The following is a 21,214-nucleotide window of genomic DNA, read 5'->3' on the forward strand; positions in this document are numbered from 1 at the left end:
TCTCATAAATAACTTTAGAAGATCCAACTCTTATTGGTGATTATCACTCCTCTGAGTTTATTAACGGGGGCTTTCGTCCCCTGTGATATTAAGCTGTAAATCCCTGAGAAGGATGCGCTTTGGGCACTTCGAAGGAGATTTAATGTGTTGCGCAGAGTGAGATTCAAATTCAAATACTCACGTTTGTTAATTGTATTCTCTGTGCCAAGTACTGGGTACAGCTTAGAAGCAGAGCCAGCGAAAAAGAAGAGGTGCCGCAGCTTAACGGCATCTAGATACCTCCCTTCCCTCCTGGACCATTCCTCGTTAATACCTGTCCCTTACTGGACAGAATCCAGGCTTGTCGCCACAGCTCATAATGTTCTCTTCTTAGACGTTAAAGGTCTCAGAGCCATAATTCCGCTTAGTGCAGACCTTCTGAAAACCTATGCGAAATTTTGGTCTCTTTTGGAGGAAAGAGCCATCCACCAACAATTACATCGCATTCAGGCTCAGAACACTTTCTCTCACCTCCGTAACTTACTTCCAGAACTTCTCTGAATCCTTTTAGATATATCCCAGTAAGAACAAGAATGACCAGCGATCTAAATTTGGGGAGCTTTTAATGACTTGTATGCCACTTTCACCCAAGATTTAGTGGGAGCTGGGGACTGTCATAGAAGTTACAGACCTGAATACACCCCATCTCTTTAATTCTTTGGTTGTGCCCAGTAGCAAAGAACAGACACAAGCACATGCTTTGGGATTAAATACTTCCCACCAATTGTTCCAGAAGAGGAGAGAGAGAGCTCCTAGTTGGAAGGCATGTCCTGAAACCTCCCCCCTTCCAAGGGGGATGGTGTAAATGTAATGGAAGAGGAGGAGGAGGGGTCCATAAATCAGTGACCTACAAGTTTCCAAGAGCTGGGTCATCGGTCTAGTCAGGGGAGTGTCCCAGAGAGGAGGCAGGATCATCACAATAGAGGAGACTGGTGTCCTGTCACCCTGCACCCACGAGAAGGCATGGGGTTGCCTTTCATGAGGCTGACTGGGAGAGATGGTGTTCTTACCTTCAACATCCAGACACATTGCTCTTTCACTGGACGCTCCATCTCAACCAGACCCTCACTCAAAGACAAACTATGCACTTTTTATCTGAGCTTCGCAGAGAAATGAGAAGGAAAAAAAAAAAACAAAAAAAAACCACTAACCTGCACATCTCACTCTCCCTTTGTAACTTCCTCTCCTCCTGGTTCTTCCCAGCTTTGCCAACAATGGAGGGCAGCTTTGAATCTTCCCGCGTGTTCAGTTATAAAGTACAAATACATTATGTTGCTGTGTGCATATGCCAGAAAGCATGGTGAAATTCCCCGAGCGACGGTTCGTTGGGATACTCATCTGCGGGAGAAAATCTCCCAGTAGGTCACAGTTTGAGTTTTCCCAATATTAAATAACTTACCTCTTCTTTATATGAGACTTCTTAAGCTTTAAGGATGTGCATGTGTGAGTGCATGCACATATACGCATGTGTGTACGTTCATCCCTTGTCTCCCTAAACTAGTTTGGAAGTTTATTTAACATAGAGGATCCTATCTCCAATTCTGCTTCTCCAGGTGGTGACAAGTCTCATAATACTTCCAAAGAGGTATAGCCATCCAGGGAATGAACCTAAAAATCTGTCGGGGTTTGTTGTTGTTTTGGCTGTCTCCTTTTACCATGCTTCCTACTTGAGTTCGTTTTGAGCCAATATGCTATCACTTTTATCACTCACTGTGTTCTAGTGGTAAGTATGAACCGTTTGTTTTGGGATATCTTGTGTTTGATTTGCCTTCTCCCTACAGGTGTCCCCTTAGACAGGGGCTTTCTTTGAATATAACCTGAGTGGTCCATGTCTGGCCACATGGCCAAGATACCTTCAGTGTTTCAATGTAATGCTCTCCTCTTTTATATATTTCAAAACAGTTTCTAGTTCGAGCTGGAATTGCAGTGTGTCGGCTCTCATCACAAACACGCAGAAGCCCACAGGCATCGCTGATGTGTACAGTAAGTTCCGTCCCGTGAAGCGAGTTTCCCCACTGAAACACCAGCCAGAGACTCTGGACAACAATGAAAGTGATGACCAAAAGAACCAGAAGGTGGAGTACCAGAAAGGGAGTGATTCAGAGCCAGGCCCCCCACCTGAGGAGCTCAGCCCTGGAGATGGAGACAGTGGCCCCCAAAGTAAGAGCACCGAGCCCAGCACCTTGCTGGGTGAACTGGAGCATTATGACCTCGACATGGATGAGATTCTGGATGTGCCTTACATTAAATCCAGTCAACAGCTTGCCCCTTTTACCAAGGTGACTTCAGATAAGAGAATTTTGGGTTTGTGCACAACCATCAATGGCCTTTCTGGCAAAGCCTGTTCTCCCGGAAGTGCCGAGAGCTCACCGTCCACCCTGACACCATTCTGTGTTCTTTCTCCCGTGAAAAGCCCTCACTTGAGAAAAGCGTCATCCATCATCCGCGACCAGCAAAAGCTCTCTGCTGAAGAATCTGAGAGCTCACCGCCTTTGGTTAAGTGTGGCTCCGCATTCGAGCCTGAAAACCAGAGCAAGGACTTCCTAAACAAGACCTTTAGTGAGCCTCATAGTCGAAAGCGCGAGAAGGCAATGCCAGACTGCCAGCTCAGGGACTTCCATCCACAGTCCTCCACAACAGAACCCAAACTGGAAGAGCAGATCGGGGGTGTGAGCTGGACCAGCTCCCAAGGCCCAGAAGAAAGGAGTGAGTATCTGAAAAAAGGGAAAAGCATCTTGAACATCGTTAAAGAAGGACAGATATCTCTCCTGGTGAGTATGATCTAATTCGGTAATCTAGAGACTCCAGTTTTACCAACTCTTTCATGAGTAACAGAATGATGAGTGTTTGTTCCCATCCTGCCTTAATCTTTACTCGTAGCTTTAGTTTGATGATGTGCCTTTTGAAGTTTAAAATCCAACTTTGGATTAGTACCAGGGAAAATAAACAGCTATAGAGGGAGAGTTATTCCCCTTTAACTTTGCAGGACGTTGACTGAAATGGGACACATAATCTAAAACAACACAAGTCTAGGGGCACCTGGGTGGCTCAGTCGGTTAAGCGTCCGACTTTGGCTCAGGTCATCATCTCATGGTTAGTAAGTTCGAGCCCCACGTTGGGCTCTGTGCTGACAGCTCGGAGCCTGGAGCCTGCTTCCGATTCTGCTTCTCTTTCTCTCTCTGCTCCTCCTCCACTTGTGCTCTGTCTCTCTCTATCAAAAATAAATAAATGTAAAAAAAAATTGAAAAAAATAAAACAAAAACCAAGTCCAGCACTTGCTTTAACATGACTCTTTATGTCTTTCTTTTCCCTTTTCAAATGGTCCCTAATGTTCCCACTCACTTACTCGTGGGGACGTGTGTGTTCCTTGCTGATGGTGGACCTGCCAGATCCATGAACAGAGGGTCTTCTGTTTTATCCTGATCATTATTCAGAAAAGTTGGACCAGGACGTTTAAGAACGTTTGCAGATAGAGCTTACCCTAGAGCTTGGTTGCCCTCTGACCTACATGGGGCTTTTACTCAGTCCAGCTCTGCATGTCTAGGGAGTGCAAAGAAGCTTTTCCAAAGGCTCCAGTCACAGAGTTAACATGATGTGTAAGAAAAGCCTCTTCTGCCTCGGCTCAGAGAGAGCTCAGCCGAAATCACACCCCATCTACCTGCATTGTTCTTTTCTGGCTTCCAGACTTGGATCAAACAGTAGCAAGCCTGGGCTGATACCATGATGTTAATTAAAGTCTCACTCAAGAAAATCATCATATCTTGGCAGTGTGATTCCACTTAGGGTAAAGCCATACAGAGATAAGTACAATGTGCTTGGTCCATTATCCCAAATCTCACTGTTATAGGATAATAGGATTGAATGGTTTTACCAAATAAAGTAATAAAAAAATGTTTTCCTGCTGAAAATAGATTTTCCATTTCTCCTGGCTCTTTCTCTCTTTTTCTTTCTGGTTCATTTCTTCCTTTTGTCCATCCCATGTTTTCATGTTTCCCGAGTGATAATACTTGTCAGTTCACCCAACAGTCTCTGTCAACAATGGAACTAACACAGGGAACTAAGCTTCACTACAGGTGAGAAAATCAAAGTCCAGGTTGCGTCCAGGAGTCTGTCTGGGGTGAAAGTGTCTAGAAGAACCCCGTGGTGGCGCTAGTCATGGCAGCCATCATGGAGTTTGCAGTGAAAGCCAATTCTCTGTAGTTCAAGGCAGACGAGATGATTGAGAGAAGTAGTTCCTTCATTCAACAAACCTACAACAGAGAATAAAACACAGTCTGGCTGTCAGCACTTAGCAGTCGAGTGGAGTAGACAGAGAGGGAATTTGCCAATTACCATAAATATCATTGCAGTTGTTTAGAAAGTCAGCTCGGAGTCTCCACAGTCTTGTTGACCTATCCCAGTCTCCATGTCTCCCATGAAGATAAGTCTCTTGAGAATTCATGTTCTCAAGGGTAGCAGAGCAAACTCTGTAATGGGCAGTCATCAGAATTGATGGTAAGGAATTTTGACTTACTACATCCCCAGGATTGGCACCAGAGCTTCCGGAAGATCATCTCTTCTTACCAGTGCCCACAGCAGAACCCCCACAGCATCTCGTTCTGATTATTGACTTAAGTGTTCTAATCTTAACTCTTTGTACAGCCCCACCTAGCTGCTGACAACCTAGACAAAATTCACGACGAGAGTGGCAACAATCTCTTACACGTGGCCGCATCGCAGGGACACGCAGAATGTCTGCAGCACCTCACGTCTCTGATGGGAGAGGACTGCCTCAGTGAGCGGAATGCGGAGAGATTGACTCCAGCAGGCTTGGCCATCAAGGTGATCGGTTGGGGCTGCGCCCTCCACCGCTAAAAGTCGCGTTGTTGGGGTTGTTGGGGTTTTTGGGGTTTTTTTTTTTTAGGTCTTATTTTCATTTATTTTTGAGAAAGATACAAAGAGCAAGTGGGGGATGGGGGCAGATAGAGATGGAGACAGAATCCCAAGCAGGCTGCACGCTGTCAGCGCAAAGCCGGACATGGGGCTCGAACCCACACACTGCGAGATCATGACCCGTGATCCGAGCCAAAATCAAGAGTCAGACACTTAACTGACTGAACCACCCCGCTGCCCCTGACTGTTGTTTTAAGATTCCTAGTGAGCTAAGTCAGACACATGAGTGTAGGGTGGGGAGGGGGAAGCACAGTGTACCTAGTAAACGGCAAATGAGCATATGACATTTAAGATAGTAATCATTTCAGTTACTAACTGCTTTGAGATTTGGAGACTACATTCCAATTTATTGTGCAATGAGGGTAAGCTTCGAGTCAGCTAATAAAGAGGAAGTAAAATGATCTATTGCAGTTCTCAGAACTTTTGTTACTGCTGGTGACTGCAATTCAGATTCTTAACCACACCTGGATTTATCTGAGACGGTTTCATTTTTTTCCTAATGTGAATATAATGAGCGAAACAAATGAGGAAAAGGTGTATTTTAAGGAATGATAGCTCTCAGGAGTATTTCAGATAATATAGCAGGCTTCTAATGGATCACATCTGAAGTTTAAATGTCTTCAGGACCCAAAGTTGTTTAGAGGGTCAGTGCCGAGTTTGAGTCTAGCTCTTGGTGGACCACAGTACGCTATCTGTCAAAATCTATACAAATTAATGCTGACGGGGAAAGAGTTAAAACCTAGAAATTGTGAGTCAGGGAAACATGGTCTTTTATAGCACTGCAAGTGAGTGCCTCTGTAAAATATAACACATCGCTAGAAGGTTAGCTATTAAACTAAAATTACTTTTAAGATCTTTGGCAAATAAATGTAGAATTCAGTCATATTTATGAAGAGGCCAGAAGTGAAGTTCAGGGAAATATAATACAGCCTGTGCTTCTACATATGTGTTTTGCTAGTTATGTCTTCTAAAAGCTGAATGATCATAATTTTTAGAAATGGAATTACTTTTGAAATTTACTAGGGGAACTTGCTAGTTAAAGAAATCTGTTTGTGAATTCACCGAAGAACATGTTACATTTGAAAAACAAGTGGTTGCTGGCCTGCCCCTCACATATCTTTTAAGCAAATCTGAATTTTTGCATCGTTAATCTATTTACCATGTGGTGAAGTTTTACATATTACAAGTTGCTTTCTGTTTTATTTAATTTTACTCAATGATAATGTACTATTGCAAAGATGCTATAGAAAATAATATTTTTTTTTTTTAAATAAGAAATCTATGACCTTGGTAGATATCACTTTCCTTTAGCGAATGTTGCCGTGTCACATTAAGAGCGGAACTGAAGGCAGCCATCATGAAGAAAGAGAAATTAGATGCGAAGTCAGGGTGCATCATAGTTGAGTTTGACAATGTGTACCAAGTCCAGTAGGTACTATGTTAGATGAAGGCAATTCAGATTTGAATGAGACGTAGTCCCTTTTCTTAAGGAGCCGATAGCCAGATAGATACGGCAGGTAAGTTACCAGCAATTCAAGTGTGAGGTGGCGAATTCAGGATCTAGTCCTAGATCCGAGTCCTGCGGGAAGGCAGGGGTTGGGTCTGATCATCAATAGACATGGGTCAGTGATGAATAAATTATTGTTGCATGGCCAATAAATATTGACATTTGCCTTGCTGTTTTAGTGTTTATAAAATACAGGTCTTATTAGTTTTTCTAACTAATGTTAGATTATGGAGTATATCTTAGCTACATAGTTGGAAGAGAAAGGTTTTTTTTTTCTTTGTTTATATCCCTTCATGCTTGTTTTCACAGATTAAGAGTCTTCAGAGTAGGACAGTACATAAGAAACTTGGTGGCATTTCAGCCACCTGGGTATAAACTCTTTCTATGGTTTCCATATTGTTAATCCATTCTTAATAAACTGCTTCAATCAACACACTGCTATCATATAATCGGCATGGAAACTTAAGCTGCAGGGCATTTTGGGACATCTGGCTGGCTCAGTTGGAAGAGTGTGCAACTCTTGATCTTGGAGTTGTGAGTTCAAGCCCCATGTTGGGTGTAGAGATTACTGAATAAGAAGAATAAGAGTAAGGGTAAGAGTAAGAATAAGAATAAAACTGTAGTGCATTTTGGTTTTTTGTTTTAATGAAGAACACATATCAAACCCATAAAACTTAAAAGCTCTTATTTGGGGTCTCAGACTTTTCATATTTTTACTTCCAGGCAATGATATGAGAAAGGGAAATCTTCTATTTCTTCCTTTAATCTAGAATTTACAAAAGCAGTAAATACAGATATTTTGTGAGTGCCACCCCCTTTGGAAATTGGTCCTGACACAAATCCTGCCTCAGTCCATTCAATGTAATTTGACAGACCTTGGTGAAGTTGAGGGAGTTCTAAGAAGTCATCATTCTTTTGTTTTAGGACCTTGTTTTGAACACCAGTGACCAGCCGATGGTGTTTCAGCTCATTAAACATAGTTCTGAGAGCCCTGCTGTTATTAAAAAGAACAAACTCGGTACAAATGGCAAAAGTTGCTGAGATAATATGACTGGGCTGACAGGAAGCAAAGTCAGAGATAGGATATCACATAAAAAGATTACCTGAGGAAAGCGGCTTTGAAGGCTTAAGAACTCCTCTCCCCTACACTTAAACTCCTTAGATGGAACATAATAAATTCTTACCAGTTACATGCAGAATTTATTGAGGGTTTTCTGGGGAACCCAGCACTAAATACTGTGGCAGTTCAGCGCATTACTGAGTCCCCTTTGGGAACAGTTTGGCAAAAATAACTGGAAAGAAAGATTTCTATAAGGTGAGAGCAGTGTGTTTCTCAAATAGGGCCAACACGATACATTATTTTAGGAGCTAAACAGACATGGAATGAAATAACCTTAATTTCTTTTTCATTTCTCATTCAGTCCTTTCTGATCAAGCTCAAAGACAACATGTTGGTCTGGTGAAAAAATGACTTCAGAGACATAACCTACTGACACTCCTTTTTAACATCCAGTGAGTGACCCCAGTCTCAGAGACTTCAGGCAAACAGTCTCCTGCCAGAATGTAATAACATTTTGTTTGTTTGTTTTCTTGGTATTTCTATTTATGGCAAGTGATGCTGCGTTCAAAATCATAGTAGCAATATGTTTCCTTCCACCTTTGTGGCTGCATTTTGTCACTTAATACATTTATTTCAACATCACCTTGTGGAATAACTAGACCTAACAGACATCTAACAGAACATTCTAGCCAACAACAGAAGAATACACATTCCCCCCCAAGTACACATGGGACATTCTCCAGAATAGACCATATGCTGGGCCAGAGAACAGGTCTCTGTAAATTAGGAAGGATTGAAGTCATACAAAGTATGCCCTTTGAACCATAGTGAACTGAGGTTTAGGAGTCAGTAACAGAAGGAAATTTGGGGTATTCACAAGTGTCTGGAATGAATAGAATAATTATTATCATGTATCCAGAATAATCACTCCAGAATAATCACTTATCAAAGAAGAAATTACAAGAGATCCTGGAAAATATTTGGTGGTGAATGCAAATGCAATACATTATCATTTAAGGATGTAGTGAAAGCAATGCTGAGGATGAAATGTATAATTGTAAATGCCAGAATTAAAAGAAAGAAAAGGAGGGGCGCCTGGGTGTCTCAGTCGGTTAAGCGGCCGACTTCGGCTCAGGTCATGATCTCGCTGTCCGTGAGTTTGAGCACCGCATCGGGCTCTGTGCGGACAGCTCAGAGCCTGGAGCCTGTTTCAGATTCTGTGTCTCCCTCTCTCTGTGACCCTCCCCCGTTCATGCTTTGTCTCTCTCTGTCTCAAAAATAAATAAACGTTAAAAAAAAAATTAAAAAAAAAAAAAAAGAAAAGGAAAATGATCTAAAGTAATAGCTTAGGGGCGCCTGGGTGGCTCGTTGGTTAAGCACCCCACTCTTGATTTAGGCTCAGGTCGTGATCTTGGAGTCACGAGGTCAAGCTCCTTTTAGGCTCTGTGCTGGCCGTGGAGCCTGCTTCAGATCCTTGGTCTTCCTCTGTCGCCCCTCTCCCCTCTCAAAAAAATTGTTTATAAATAAATAAATAAATAAATAAATAAATAAAGCAAGCTAACAGCTTAATCTTCTATCTTAGGAAACTTAAAAAAAAGAAAAGAAAACTACATTTAAAGCAAGCAGAAGAAATTTGAAAATTCAAGCAGAAATAAATGCAACAGACAACAGGGGAAAAAAAAAAAAAAACCAACAGAGAAAGTCAACAAAACCAATTCTAGTTCCATGAAAGGATTTTTTCAAAAATGAGTAAGCTTTTAGTTAGACTAAGACAAAAAGAGACAAGACTCAAATCGTTAAAGTCAGAAATGTTGCCGTATACTCCCGTGTTCTGCGTCCGTGCTGCTTGCTCTGAACGGTCTTGCCTAGCAGATGCTCGCCACTATTCTCCTTCCTTTGTTCATTCAGAAGGAACGGAACGTATGGTGTCAGTGGCTTGTTGGGTGTTGATTCATCCTGGTAGGGCACAGTTGGCTTGCTCAAAGCGTGCGGTTTGAAAAACATCTGTAATGAAGGATCCATACACGAAAGGATGATGGGTGGGGTATAGGGAGCCCAAGAAGAAAAGTGCAGTGTCCTGGACTAAGAGCAGAGCACTGTTACCGTCTGAGAGCCGGGGGTGCCAGCAAGACGGGGCTGAAGGAAGGAACTGGCTGATTTTTGACCTTTGACTGGTAGAGGGACTCAGCAGCCAGTGGCAACCCCATAGGGGTTGGGGAAGCCAGGAACAGACGGGACCTCGAAATCACTCTCTTTTCGTGGTGTCCCACTACCACTCTCCATCAGCCAAATCTGGGGGCAAGGGAGGCGGCCCATACAGACCAACCTCCTCGGGCAGCAAGGAGGGCAGCAGAGGGAGGAGACAGATCAGTGGGGGCACCTGGAAGCTACTCGGCCCACACCTGGCCCTGCTAGGTTCCCCCAGGAGAAGAATGGTCTCGGGCTGCAAATAGTTGTGAGTTGACTACTTGAAATTCCAATATGCAAATAGGTGTAGATGAATAATGAGGAGATTACCTCCTGCATCTTATGTTTAGAATACGCTTCCCACACTCCATGACACGGTGGCTCTTTTCTCCTGGTCTGAGGCCCCACCCTGGGCAAACCAGGAAGGCGGCTGAACGTCTCGCTGGTGTTATAGAGGATCTAAAAGAGCGTGCTGCTAGTAAGAGGTAATAAGTGTTGTGTGCCAAGGACTCTCACATGCTTTGTCTCATCTGCTGCTCCCAGTAACTGTATGAGGTCATTACTACTATCCCTGCCATTTCACAGAGGAGAAAACGGACTATCAGAGAGGGGAAGCAACTTGTTGGAGGTCTTGTAACTAAGTAGTGGATTCAGGATTTAAATCCATTCCAAAGTCTGGATCCTCCTGACTAGCTTATACATGTCACGGCTGCCTTCCTGGTTTGCACAGTTTGAGATCTCAGCACTGGAGGAAAAAGCCAGTGCGCTTTGGGGACAGAGTCCCCAAAGCCTCCAGTGCAGGTAGCATTGGAGCCAGTATAATAGGATTATTTTCTTTCTTTCTTTTGGAATCCTGCCATTTCAAATTCTCAAGGGTTAAAGCCTATTCTCAGAGTTAATGAATAAACGGATATTGGTATATTCATACAATGGAATACTTGGCAGCAGTAAAAAAGAACAAACTTTTCATACAAGCAGCAGCACGGTGGACTCTCAGAGGCATGAATGCTCATAATAAAATAAAAATCCTATCAGTGGTTGCCTGGGGCAAAGGTGAGGACCTGAGACCCTGGAGTGCTAGAGACTGGGGGAAAGGGGGCGCTGGAGATGTTCTATATCTTGATTAGAGCAGTAGTTACAAGAGAGTATGTATTTGTTGAAATTCTTCAAATCACATGCTTAAAACAGGGTAGGGTATGTTTTATAGTATTATAGTACTGAATACCTCAATAAAGTGATTTAAACCAACTGATTAAGTTTATGAAACTGCATTTACGTAAAAATTCCCCAACTGATTTTGAGTCAGAACCACAGATCAGAAGTATAATACATGATATGCTTATACTGCAAATAAATTAAGCCAAATACAAGAACCAAAATTCATGTGATTTTTTTCCCTCGGCAAAATTACTGTCTGTGAGGTTTTGTTTTGTTTTTGAGAGAGAGAGAGAGAGAGAGAGTGAACATAAGCAGGGGAGAGGCAGAGAAAGAGGTTGACAGAGAGAGAAGCCCAAGCAGGCTCTGTGCTGTGAACACAGAACCCCATGTGGGGCTCGAACCTGATGTGTGAGGTCATGTCCTGAGTCAAAATCAAGAGTTGGACACTTAGCCAAGTGAGCTATGCAGGCGCCCCATGAGGCTTTTTTTTTTTTTTTTTTTTTAGTTTATTTTATTTATTTTCGAGAAAGAGAGAGGCAGAGAGAGAGAGAACCTGTTTAAGCAAACAGGGAAGGGGCAAAGAGACAGAGACACAGAGTGAGGGAGAGAGAGAATCCCAAGCAGGCTCTGCCACCACCAGAGCCTGACACACGGCTGGATCCCACAAACTGTAACATCATGATCTGAGCCAAAATCAGGAGTCAGACATCCAACTGACTGAGCCACCCAGGTGCCCCTATGAGGTATTTTTCAAACCTGAATTACTTTGAATTTCTTTCTTCTTTTTGCCAATCTAGAACGGTCAGTTGGAGTGTGTACGTTGGATGGTGAGTGAAACCGAGGCCATTGCCGAACTGAGTTGTTCTAAGGATTTTCCAAGCCTCATTCATTATGCAGGTTGCTTTGGTCAGGTATGAGGAATTTTTAATAATCAGATTTATAAGCAGTCACTTCATTGTAATATTTTTAAATGAAAAACATGTTTTAAACAACCTAAATATTCCATAATAAGATATTGGATAAATAATGAAGCTACATACATATGATGGAATTTTATGGGAAAAAACATACATTATAAAATATTGAAACGTATGCTATAAAACCATTCCTGTAATTTGGTACCAACTTTGAATTTTGGAGAAAGAGGAAGAGACGTAAATAATAAGATTAGAAAACAAGCTGTGTCACAACATGTTCACAGCTGTTACCACTCAAGGCGGAATTACAAGTGGCTTTTATCTTCTTTTTTGTATTTTTCAGTATTTTCCAAATTTCCTACAACAAATGCATTTAACTGTCGTCAAAAGGGAAAATGATACATTTTCTCGTACCCAACACTGAAAGGAAAATCTTCAGTAAGATATTAATCAAGGAAATCTCTAAGATGAGCAAACACACTAACTAGATCATTCTCAGTTACAACCAGTTTCTACCTTAGGAAATCCCAGTGTGAGTAGTTGATGTACACAGATCACAATCCAGGGTGTGGAGTACAAAAATCATCAGTAACTCCCTTTGAGAGGAGTAAGTATAAATTATATTTTCTAAAAAATTGGAACCACAGAGTGCCAACCTCAGCCTTAAAAAAATAAATAAAGTCGGCACTGTATTAAAATAGATTTAATCATATTTGTCTGTGGCAAAGAAAATTGCTTCTCATGCCTATAACCATATCCCCTTTGGCTTCATAAACCGTCCTGGTGGCAGTAAATTGTGGTATTGTCAACAAGAGATTAAGCTTTTCCGAGCATGACAATCTCAAGTTCAAAAAATACCCTTGGAGAATATGACTGCAGTCTTTCTTTAGTGCGAGTCCATGTTAGGTGATAGTTTATGTTGTACCATGGTAACTTCAGTGAATATAAATTACACACATATATGTGTGTATGAGTGTGTGTATGTATATATCACATATATATAAATACGACATATATATAACACGTATGTGACACACATATACAACATATATGTATATGTTAATATGTAACGTTCACTCTATGTGCCAGGCACCAAGCCTTTGGAGTTTGTGTACATTATCTCGCTTATTCTTTAAAATAACCCTGTTGGATCCTGTTGTCTGTACCCATTCTGGAGGTGAGAGTCAAGGAAGAAAGTTAAGTGGCTTACACTTGTCTTGTTCCAGTGCCTAGTAAGCAAAGAGTGCACCTCAGCTCAGGCCCTCTGATTTCAGGACCAGATTCTGTTTTGCATCTGCCTGTGTAGGCAATTCCTATAGCCTGTTCCCAGCAGCATTGACTTGAGGAAGACTTTCTTACAATTCCGTCTAACAACACATGGTGATACACAGGTCATCGAAGTCAGTACCTGGTACTAAATTTACGACATGAAGAAAAGAGCAGAAAGAACACTGACAATTTGTCAAAGCTACTGTCTTTGAAAGAATTACTCCATTTTCTCAGTGTCCTGTCCTGGCGAGCCCCAGTCACAGTATTCCACAAACAACCATAACAGTTCCTAAGCAATTGCTGAGGATGCCCTTTTTTGGCTTGTACTGGCAAAAGGGAGAATCGAATTTTCGAATGACCAAAAGAATGTAATCACCGATGATCTTCCTAAATCATTTTCAGTATAAAACTGAATGTAATTTATTCCCAAACCGTCTGAATAATCGTTTCGTGCTCCTGATTTCATCGGCTTATCTAAAGCCTAGCAAGGAATTTTCCATCCCCGTAGAAAGGCTACCTGTGCTTTTGGTAGAGCTTGCCAAAGAAAAGGAGGAAGGGATTGCATTGCTGTTCTGAGACTCTAAGTAAATAATTGGGCCCCTGGCATTCTTTGTGTCGGGAAATGCTGCTTATGTGTGCCAGCTTCTCTGTTCGCCTCTCACAGTGGGTTTCTTGCAATTGTGAAGCCGTCAGGACCAAAGAAGCGCACGTGTCCTTTCTGGGACTGGTTGGGTGATGCTGTGGCTTACTGGACTGGACTAGAGGAAAATACGGAAATAGGGGACCTCGCAGAAGAGCCACGTCAGACGTTTGCCTCACGCTAATATCAATCTTCAGGCTGTTATTTCAAGCTGAGAGGCCTTTTTAATGACCCCAGAGCACGGCTCTAAGCAGGGCAGCCCAGCAGCACCTTTCGGAGAGCACTCCTCTCCAAGTGGAAGGCATCGAGGCCCTTTAGAACCACGAGTCCTCCTCTGCCCAGCCATCCCATCCTGCATCCGCCGCAGGCACTTATGTAACAGGTAACCTGTGGAGATGCTGAACTTGGAACCGTTACAAGGCTAATATTTTCACAAGGAAGACTGTTATTGAACATTTTTCTAATGGATTCAGCACATGCAGGTTTTTCTGCATCAGGCAGGCACTTGAGTGTGCTCTGCTTTTGTTTCTTCAGTAAATACTGCTGGAAAGGATAGAACAGAGGAAAATTCCTCCCTTGGTTTATTTTAGTTGCCCTCTGCCCCTCATATAGATTCTCAAAGAAGGGGCTCTACGTGACTTCCAATTTGTGTCCTTTTTCTCGCAAAAATTACCTTAAAGACTCCGGTACCGCAGGGCAGCCGGCAGATTTTAGCGGTCTCCTGGAGTGATAGATCTTGGGGTGATAAGAATTGATTTTCCTCCTCCTGACACATGAAGTCTCAGAGGGTGCAATTATTCCATTGCCTGATCATACGGAGCAGCACTAGCCACAGGGAGCACGGAGGTGAAAACTGCGGGGAAACTCCCGGAAAAAGCAGGGATGTCCTCCAGTCGGCCTGCTTTGCTGTCCCTGGAGAGAGTTGTTGCCGGCCAAACAGTAGAGACAGAATTGTCTCAAGTCAAAGCTACCCTGTGTCACGGGCGCTGTTTTATTTCACCACGAAGGCTCTGAGGGTCCGGCCCATGCTCTCAGCAAAGCTGTAGTGCCCTCAGCAGTTTGGGGGCTTCAGCCCATTCTGCACCGGTCATTGGTTCAGTGGGTTCTGTGTTCCTTATGACCGTTGTGTTTCTGAGTCTCCCCTGTCACTTTTGGTAAGGACATCCTGCTATGAAAACAATCTCCCTCATAGCACTCAGCGTGTACAAGAGCACCTTTGTCTACACTGGGTGCATTCTGCATTTTATTTTTTGTGTTTATTTATTTATTTTGAGAGAGAGAGAGAGAGAGAGAGAAAGCAGGGGAGGGGCAGAGAGAGGGAGACAGAGAATCCCAAGCAGGCTCCACACCGTCAGCTCGCAGCCTGACACAGGGCTTGAACCCACGAACCATGAGATCATGACCTGAGCCAAAACCAAGAACAGGATGCTTAACCAACTGAGCTACCCAGGCACCCCGCATTCGGCGTTTGAAATGTTGGCCCTGAAACAGATCAAAACAAAACAAAACAAAACAAAACAAAAAACAAAGGGATAGAATGATCAGGGACAAGTTTTGAAAAAAAGGAACAGAGCAGCAATTCCTACAGCGATAGGCATGCAGGCAAGAGGCTACGTGCGATTGTTTTTCCACGATCGACTTTAAAAAAGCAAAATATTCTGTGGACTTGATTGTTTCACTGTCACCGGATAGAAATAAGAAAACAACACTCAAAGTACTGAGATTGCAGACAAAAGCAAAATAGAAAAATGTCTGATTAGCCGAAGCACCCATCCGCTCTCCAGGGACTGATCTTTGAAACAGCGTAAGCAACACAGAGCTCCATAAACCCACAGACTGATGGGCTGTTAATTGTGCTTTCTGTGACCCAAGTGTGCAAAATGAGTGTGTCCATTACGGATTCAGGGGCCACGGGTCAGTGAGTGGCTGAGGATACTCATACTGAGTAGACAGATAGCAGAGGCCTGGAGAACAGTGGCTCCATGTCTGATCTTAAATCCTAGCCCTGCCATTTACTAGCTCAGGGGTCTTGGAAACGTTTATTATTATTTTTAAACAGAAAAGATCTCTCTGGACCTCAGTTTGTTCATCTCTAACATGGAGATAAAAGTGGTTTATTTGCCAGGGGGCAAAAAGCCACGTGAACACTGCCCGTTGCTGACACATAGTAGACATTAGATAAATGTTGCTTCTTACGATTATTGGGTATCTTCCAATTTCCTGTTTTATTGATCTCAATATTGTTCAATTGGCTTATTTCACCATAAGTAAAACATAAGGGAATCTTGACAACGAATGATTTAGGCCTTAACCTGTTTAACAAGTTCTCGGATACACTTTTTGTTCACATTTTACCGTCTCTGGATTCTGCATTTATCTTACAATGTATGACACCCTGAAATTGTGGCTGGCCATTTTTTTACATTTTAACATCTCAAAAAACAGACTGAATTCTACCTTTGATAGTATATTAGATTCGATGATCTCTGATTGCAGAAGAAGTTGCCTCCTTTGGAACTTACAGTCATAATGAAAACTGTAGACACTTTACTGATTGAGGCCAAGAAGAGACCTGTGGAACGCTTTGCAGTGACATTTTTTTTATTAGACTTTGTCCAGCAAATCTCATAAATTACATGTATTAATTGCCCCATGAAATGACTTGCATTGCCTTTAACAACACACAAAATGCCCCAATAAAACAGATTACCAAAAGAGCAGAAAATCCCCAGAAGAGGAAACCAGGACATGAAGGAAGTTTTCAGTCAATAGATAAAAATCGAACGTCTAGATGAGTGTGTGGGCGGCTGGGTAGAATGTTAAGTTGGAGAGGCAGTCTGTAAAATGGAAATAATACAGAAGGGCCTCTCGATCCTTACGACTTCACTGGATGTTCTCTGAAAGCAGTGAATTACGGCAAAATGAAAATCAGAAATGACATTTTTTAAACATCTCCCTGACACACACAGCACACAACACACATGCAGGTGTGCACAGAAAGAGAGCGCGAAATGTCTAAGAAGAGAGGTAGCCATCACTGCATATGTATATTTAATACACATGTATCTCATAAGGCCCTTCTCAGTTGGAGAAAATAGCTGTATTTTTTCTCCTTACTAGATATTGGTCGAGTAAGTCACTCTTTACGTTATAGTCCCATCGATTTCTGCTGGCATGTTCTCCCGAATCAGAGCAGAAAACGGCATTTTCTCTGAGACTGGATGCTGACCATGCTTTTACCCAAACCCGGGAATTCAAGACCTTTTGTTTTCATGAAGTTTATCAAAGAACAGGCTGATTCTGTAGCTTCTTATTAAAGTAAATTGCCAACTACCGAACACAAAACTGAAATTTGAGGTGCTGGGCAAAGACCTGCCTTGTTCTGAACAGTAGAATAATGGTTCTTCCTTTATATAAGTCTTGTGTCTTGAATTGGAATGTAATTATAAGGGAGAGTTATCCATGGCATCAGAAGAAAAGAAGGCAGGTTATCAAACAACGTGGATTGAACCTGACTTGAAAGACCATCAGGAGCCAAGGCAGCTCTTGCCTTATACAGACCGTGGCCTGTCTGCCCAGATTTTCAAGCCCCTGCAAAGTCAAGGTGTCCAGATTCTTCTCCCTATTTTTATAGGGGAAAATGTCTAGTCGTATGAAATGCTATATCCCATTTTCTACAACCCTATCGTTAATAGAAGAATAGACTTCTCCACTATGCTATTAATTGAGTCTGAAAAATATGAAAATGTGTCTGACGAGAAGGTACGTATAGGATATTTCTGACTATCTTGCGTTCCCCTGAACTTTACTTGCTAAAGAAGGGAGCTGCTAGAGTATCAGAGAATATATACTTGTCTTCTTTGGCTTTCTGATTGGTAAAACAAGGGTGTTCGAATGGGATGACTCCTAAAATCTCTCCCACTCTGCCACTTTAACATCCCATGATGGAATATCATAGAGCAAACCAGGTCACCGCATACCTGAGAATGACCCACCGAGATGACAGGGCCGTCTTTTTCACCAGTCGAATCACGACAGCCTGCCCTCTTGATGTTTCCATGTCTTATCCATTGACTTCAAACCAGTTGGTTATGCTTGTTAACCTGAGATATGTCCACTCACCCAGGTCTTCCAAGATCACACAGCAGAATCATCTGGCTCCAAATAAAAGTAATACCTCTTCCTCATTAGGAAAAATAAAATTGTTCTACCTTGTGCCTTTGAAGCATCACCTGCTCTGATCCAAATATCAGCCCCAAACCCCCATTCACGTTTGCCTCGGAAAAAGAGGACAAGCACTTTAGTCTACCCTTATCCAGATTGTAGCTCCCAGCCTGGCCTCCAGGGCCTTCCTTCTCCACCTCATTCTCCAGGGATGTTCAGGGTTTGATGTTCTACAAGGTCTGTCTGCTTTTGCCGCTGACACCCTGCTTTCCCTGGGTGCCCTCTTGGTAGTTGATAGGCATTCATTACATTTTTCTCTTCTTGCTCTTTAGGGGTCTTACTCTCTGCTTGCTCACATGGGAAGAGTGTGGTGGGAATATTCATTCTGTCCCTGATGTCACCAGTGCCTTCATAAACAGTGCCCTGCTTCCCCCGTGAAGGGCGAAGCCCTGAAGGGGTTGGCTGTTTTTATCCAACATTCCTTTAGCAGATTAGTTGGCATGTTCAGAAGGTGAAGGCAAATTTAATCCAGAGAAGTATAAAAGTTCATGACCAGTCCGAGCAAGTAACTGGAAAAAAAAAAAAAAAAATCCTTTAGAAGGCTAAGGAGAGGTTCAAGGCTATTTCAAACACATGATCATCCTTTTAAATGTCAAATTCCACTCACTAAACTTCACGCTGTTGTTTTTACCACTCTCTTATTTTTTTTTAACATTGTATTTAATTCTTCTATTTTAAAACAGTGAAATCCCATCCCCCTGCTTTCTCCTGAGGCCAAAGATAACATGAAAATACCACAAAAGACCCAGTGGGTAAAATGCAAACCGATTTTGGCAACACACTGAGCACTCTGTGTCTTTGCTCTTGAAAGGTTGTGCTCAGACATTGGGTGAATAACGCAGAATAAGGGAAACCTTTACCTTTAAAACCCCACCAACATTTGGTCAGAAAAATCCAAAAGGTCCTGGTTTTATTTTGGTGAGGTTCTTCTGCTTAAGCAACTTAAGCTGTTGCCTCTCTCTGACAGCCTGTTGATTGCAAGAGGTCTGGGATTAGGAAGGCATGGTTGAAGCATTATCAACTTCAAAGGATAAGTTGCTTATCTCAGTGTCTGAGGTTTTATAATATTCTTGAACCCTAAAGATGGTGTAACAAAATAACACGAACATTGCCTTGGCATCAAAAGACTTCGATTTTGGCCCTCACTTTGGATCTGTCTAGGTGTGTGACTTCGAGGAGGTACTCAAATTTCTACAAATCAGTTTTCCATCTCTAGTGGATGTCAGTGCAACAAGAACGTTTCTGACATAACTTCCTGCTCTTAAGAGTCTCTGAGCGTGCCTCTTACATTGACTCAAGTCAGAGAGAAGCATGGATTTTCAGTTCAGAATGAATGGGTATTTTCTGCTGATAGAGTCAACCTGGTGGTATGTAAGCTTCCCAAGTTAGAAGTTTTGCTTGCCTCTGTGTTTTACTTTAGACTTAGGACATGATATTCCATTAATTGCAACTGTCTGTGTGTTTATAGGAGAAAATTCTTCTTTGGCTTCTTCAGTTTATGCAAGAACAGGGCATCTCGCTGGATGAAGTGGACCCAGATGGCAACAGTGCCGTCCACGTAGCCTCACAGCATGGCTACCTCGGGTGCATACAGGTACGCAGGCTCTGCTGCTTTGAAGAGAGAAATGAGTTTATCAAGCAATGAAACAAAAAAAAGTGACGTTTTGTTTACTGGAAGAAATATGTGAGTGAAGTCAGCTTTTTCCATTATAGTCGATAATAAGGAATTAAGTAGATATAGTTGTATTTCCAGAAATCCACACAAATGTTGGCTTAACGAGTCCTAGAAGTTTCTCCTTGAGTGTTGAAGGCTGTCGAAAGGGACTAGAGACAGAGGGCTGTGGTTTGCCCCGTTGCTCTGGGGCAGGGCTGAGCTTCTCAAATGCTGTCAGAAAGGCCCAGAATTGATTACAGGGAGGCCTCTGGAGGGCCATTGCTCCCCTCAGCCCTCAGGCAGGCCAGGCAGGGTCTTGGTTGGCCAGCCACTCTACCCAACAGCCTCAGGAGGCCTCATCAATGTAGCCCTACATGCCTCACAAGTATTACCGTGGTCTATGTGTGCAAAGGTGTACGAAGGCTGGGGAGCAGAGCCACGGGAGAGGTGAGGACGCTCTTCTCCCTGCCCCCCAGCCACCTGAGAGAGGATCCAGGAGGGCTGCTTAGAGCACCTAGAGTTCCCACAAGAAGAGGAGTCGGAATCTTCCCCTCAGCTGAACGCTCTGTTGCAGGAACCTGAGCTAAACCCAGTGCCGCCATTGTAATAACACATGGCTGAAATCCCAGTGAGGGTCCTCAGAAGTTTGGGGCATGTATGCATGTAAAACCAGATAAACCCCTTTTCTTAAAAAATGCTAAGGCCCTGAGTGATAAAGCAAAGAGAGACAGTAACCAACGAGAAAGAAGAGTGACCCTGTGAGCGAAGGAGAGGCTTTGCATTGGAAACAAAGTTTGAATTTGGCCCGGAATTTGATGTATGAAGGCGTAATTACCAGAGTCAGACCATTCACCCCATTCGTGTCGTGGACAATGACCCAGCATCTTTGGATGTGTTACCACATCTTCTTGAAATGTAAGAAAACTCCCTCCTGACTGACAGCATATGACTGAAGGCTGTGATTAAAGAAAGTACCTTTAACCTCAATGAGTTCACAACATTCGGAATAAGCTCGGCGTGTAGAACAGCTCTAAGGAAGCAGCGGTCTTTTTTTTTATTTATTTACCTTATTACACGTTGTTTCTTTTATTGCAACTCAATGTGCTGATTTAACAGGAACTTACTGATGTCCTACTGTGTGCAGGGTAGGTTGTCGCCAAAAGACAAAATCTGATGGGGTGCCTGGGTGGCTCGGTCTGTTAAGTGTCCGACTTGGGCTCAGGTCACGATCTCAGAGTTCATGAGTTAGAGTCCCACATCGGGCTCTCTGCTGTCAGCATGGGGCCCGCTGCAGATCTTCTGCCCCCGTCTCTCTCTGCCCCTGCCCCTTTCTCTCTCTAAATGAATAAATACATACATACATAAATACATAAATTAGAGAGAGAGAGAGAGAGAGAGAGAGAGAGAGAGAAAATCTGGGCATTGAGAACCAGTCGCTTATGAAGGTAGAAGGGACTCTACTCTGGAAATGACAGGAGAAGATCTGGAAAAGCTGTCAGTGTGAAAGGCAAGAGGTTCATAAAAGCAAAAGGCAGAGGTAACAGCACAACGCTCTCTGGAGCGTCCGCTCTTTGGAGAGCAACGTTGAAAGGAAGTATTCCGAGTGTCTGGAAGTTTCCCCACTAAT

The 21,214-nt window shown here is 42.8% G+C and overlaps 1 protein-coding gene across 7 annotated transcripts in view; it reads left to right on the plus strand.

Moving 5' to 3' along the window:
- Positions 1-21,214, plus strand: part of SNCAIP (synuclein alpha interacting protein) — a 157,342-nt gene that overhangs the window by 113,266 nt on the left and 22,862 nt on the right. For 5 of the 7 annotated variants that reach the window (XM_049649070.1, XM_049649071.1, XM_049649069.1 and 2 more), the window contains exons 4-7: positions 1,942-2,810; positions 4,681-4,860; positions 11,681-11,794; positions 19,402-19,527. In XM_049649070.1, coding sequence (XP_049505027.1) covers positions 1,942-2,810; positions 4,681-4,860; positions 11,681-11,794; positions 19,402-19,527 — 1,289 coding nt within the window. The other 2 variants (XM_049649075.1, XM_049649074.1) reach the window with 2 other exon arrangements.

Source organism: Panthera uncia, assembly GCF_023721935.1.
Source record: "Panthera uncia isolate 11264 chromosome A1 unlocalized genomic scaffold, Puncia_PCG_1.0 HiC_scaffold_17, whole genome shotgun sequence".
In the NCBI taxonomy this organism is placed as follows: Eukaryota; Metazoa; Chordata; class Mammalia; order Carnivora; family Felidae; genus Panthera; species Panthera uncia.